The 257-nt window shown below is 56.4% G+C and overlaps 1 protein-coding gene across 1 annotated transcript in view; it reads left to right on the top strand.

Annotated features, from left to right (window-relative positions):
• Positions 1 to 257, top strand: part of EMH_0008420 (uncharacterized protein) — a gene marked incomplete at both ends in the record, with an annotated part of 4,978 nt that overhangs the window by 3,337 nt on the left and 1,384 nt on the right. The window contains one exon of the mRNA XM_013498349.1: positions 3 to 108. Within this exon, the coding sequence (XP_013353803.1) occupies positions 3 to 108 (106 nt within the window). The remainder of the gene's footprint in view (positions 1 to 2; positions 109 to 257) is intronic.

Genomic DNA, 257 nt, shown 5'->3' with positions numbered 1-257 from the left:
ACGAGACAGCAGCAGCAATCCATCAGCTGCAGCAGCAACAGCAACTGTAGCAGCAACAGCAGCAGCAGCAACAGCAGCAGCAGCAGCAGCAGCAGCTTACAACGCGCGGTGTATATACACTGCAGCAGCAGCACCACACTTTTGCTGCAGCACTTCTGAGCTCGCCGTTCGTTGCTTCCCCAAGTGCATGCGAGCAAGCAGAAGCAGAGCGTCGCTGCAGCTGCAGCAGCAGCAACAAAAGCAGCAGCAGCAACAAA

This window comes from Eimeria mitis, genomic scaffold (genome assembly GCF_000499745.2).
Source record: "Eimeria mitis Houghton genomic scaffold, Emh_scaff336, whole genome shotgun sequence".
In the NCBI taxonomy this organism is placed as follows: Eukaryota; Apicomplexa; class Conoidasida; order Eucoccidiorida; family Eimeriidae; genus Eimeria; species Eimeria mitis.
Note: the sequence above shows the minus strand (reverse complement) of the source record. Positions and strands in the feature narration are given on the sequence as shown.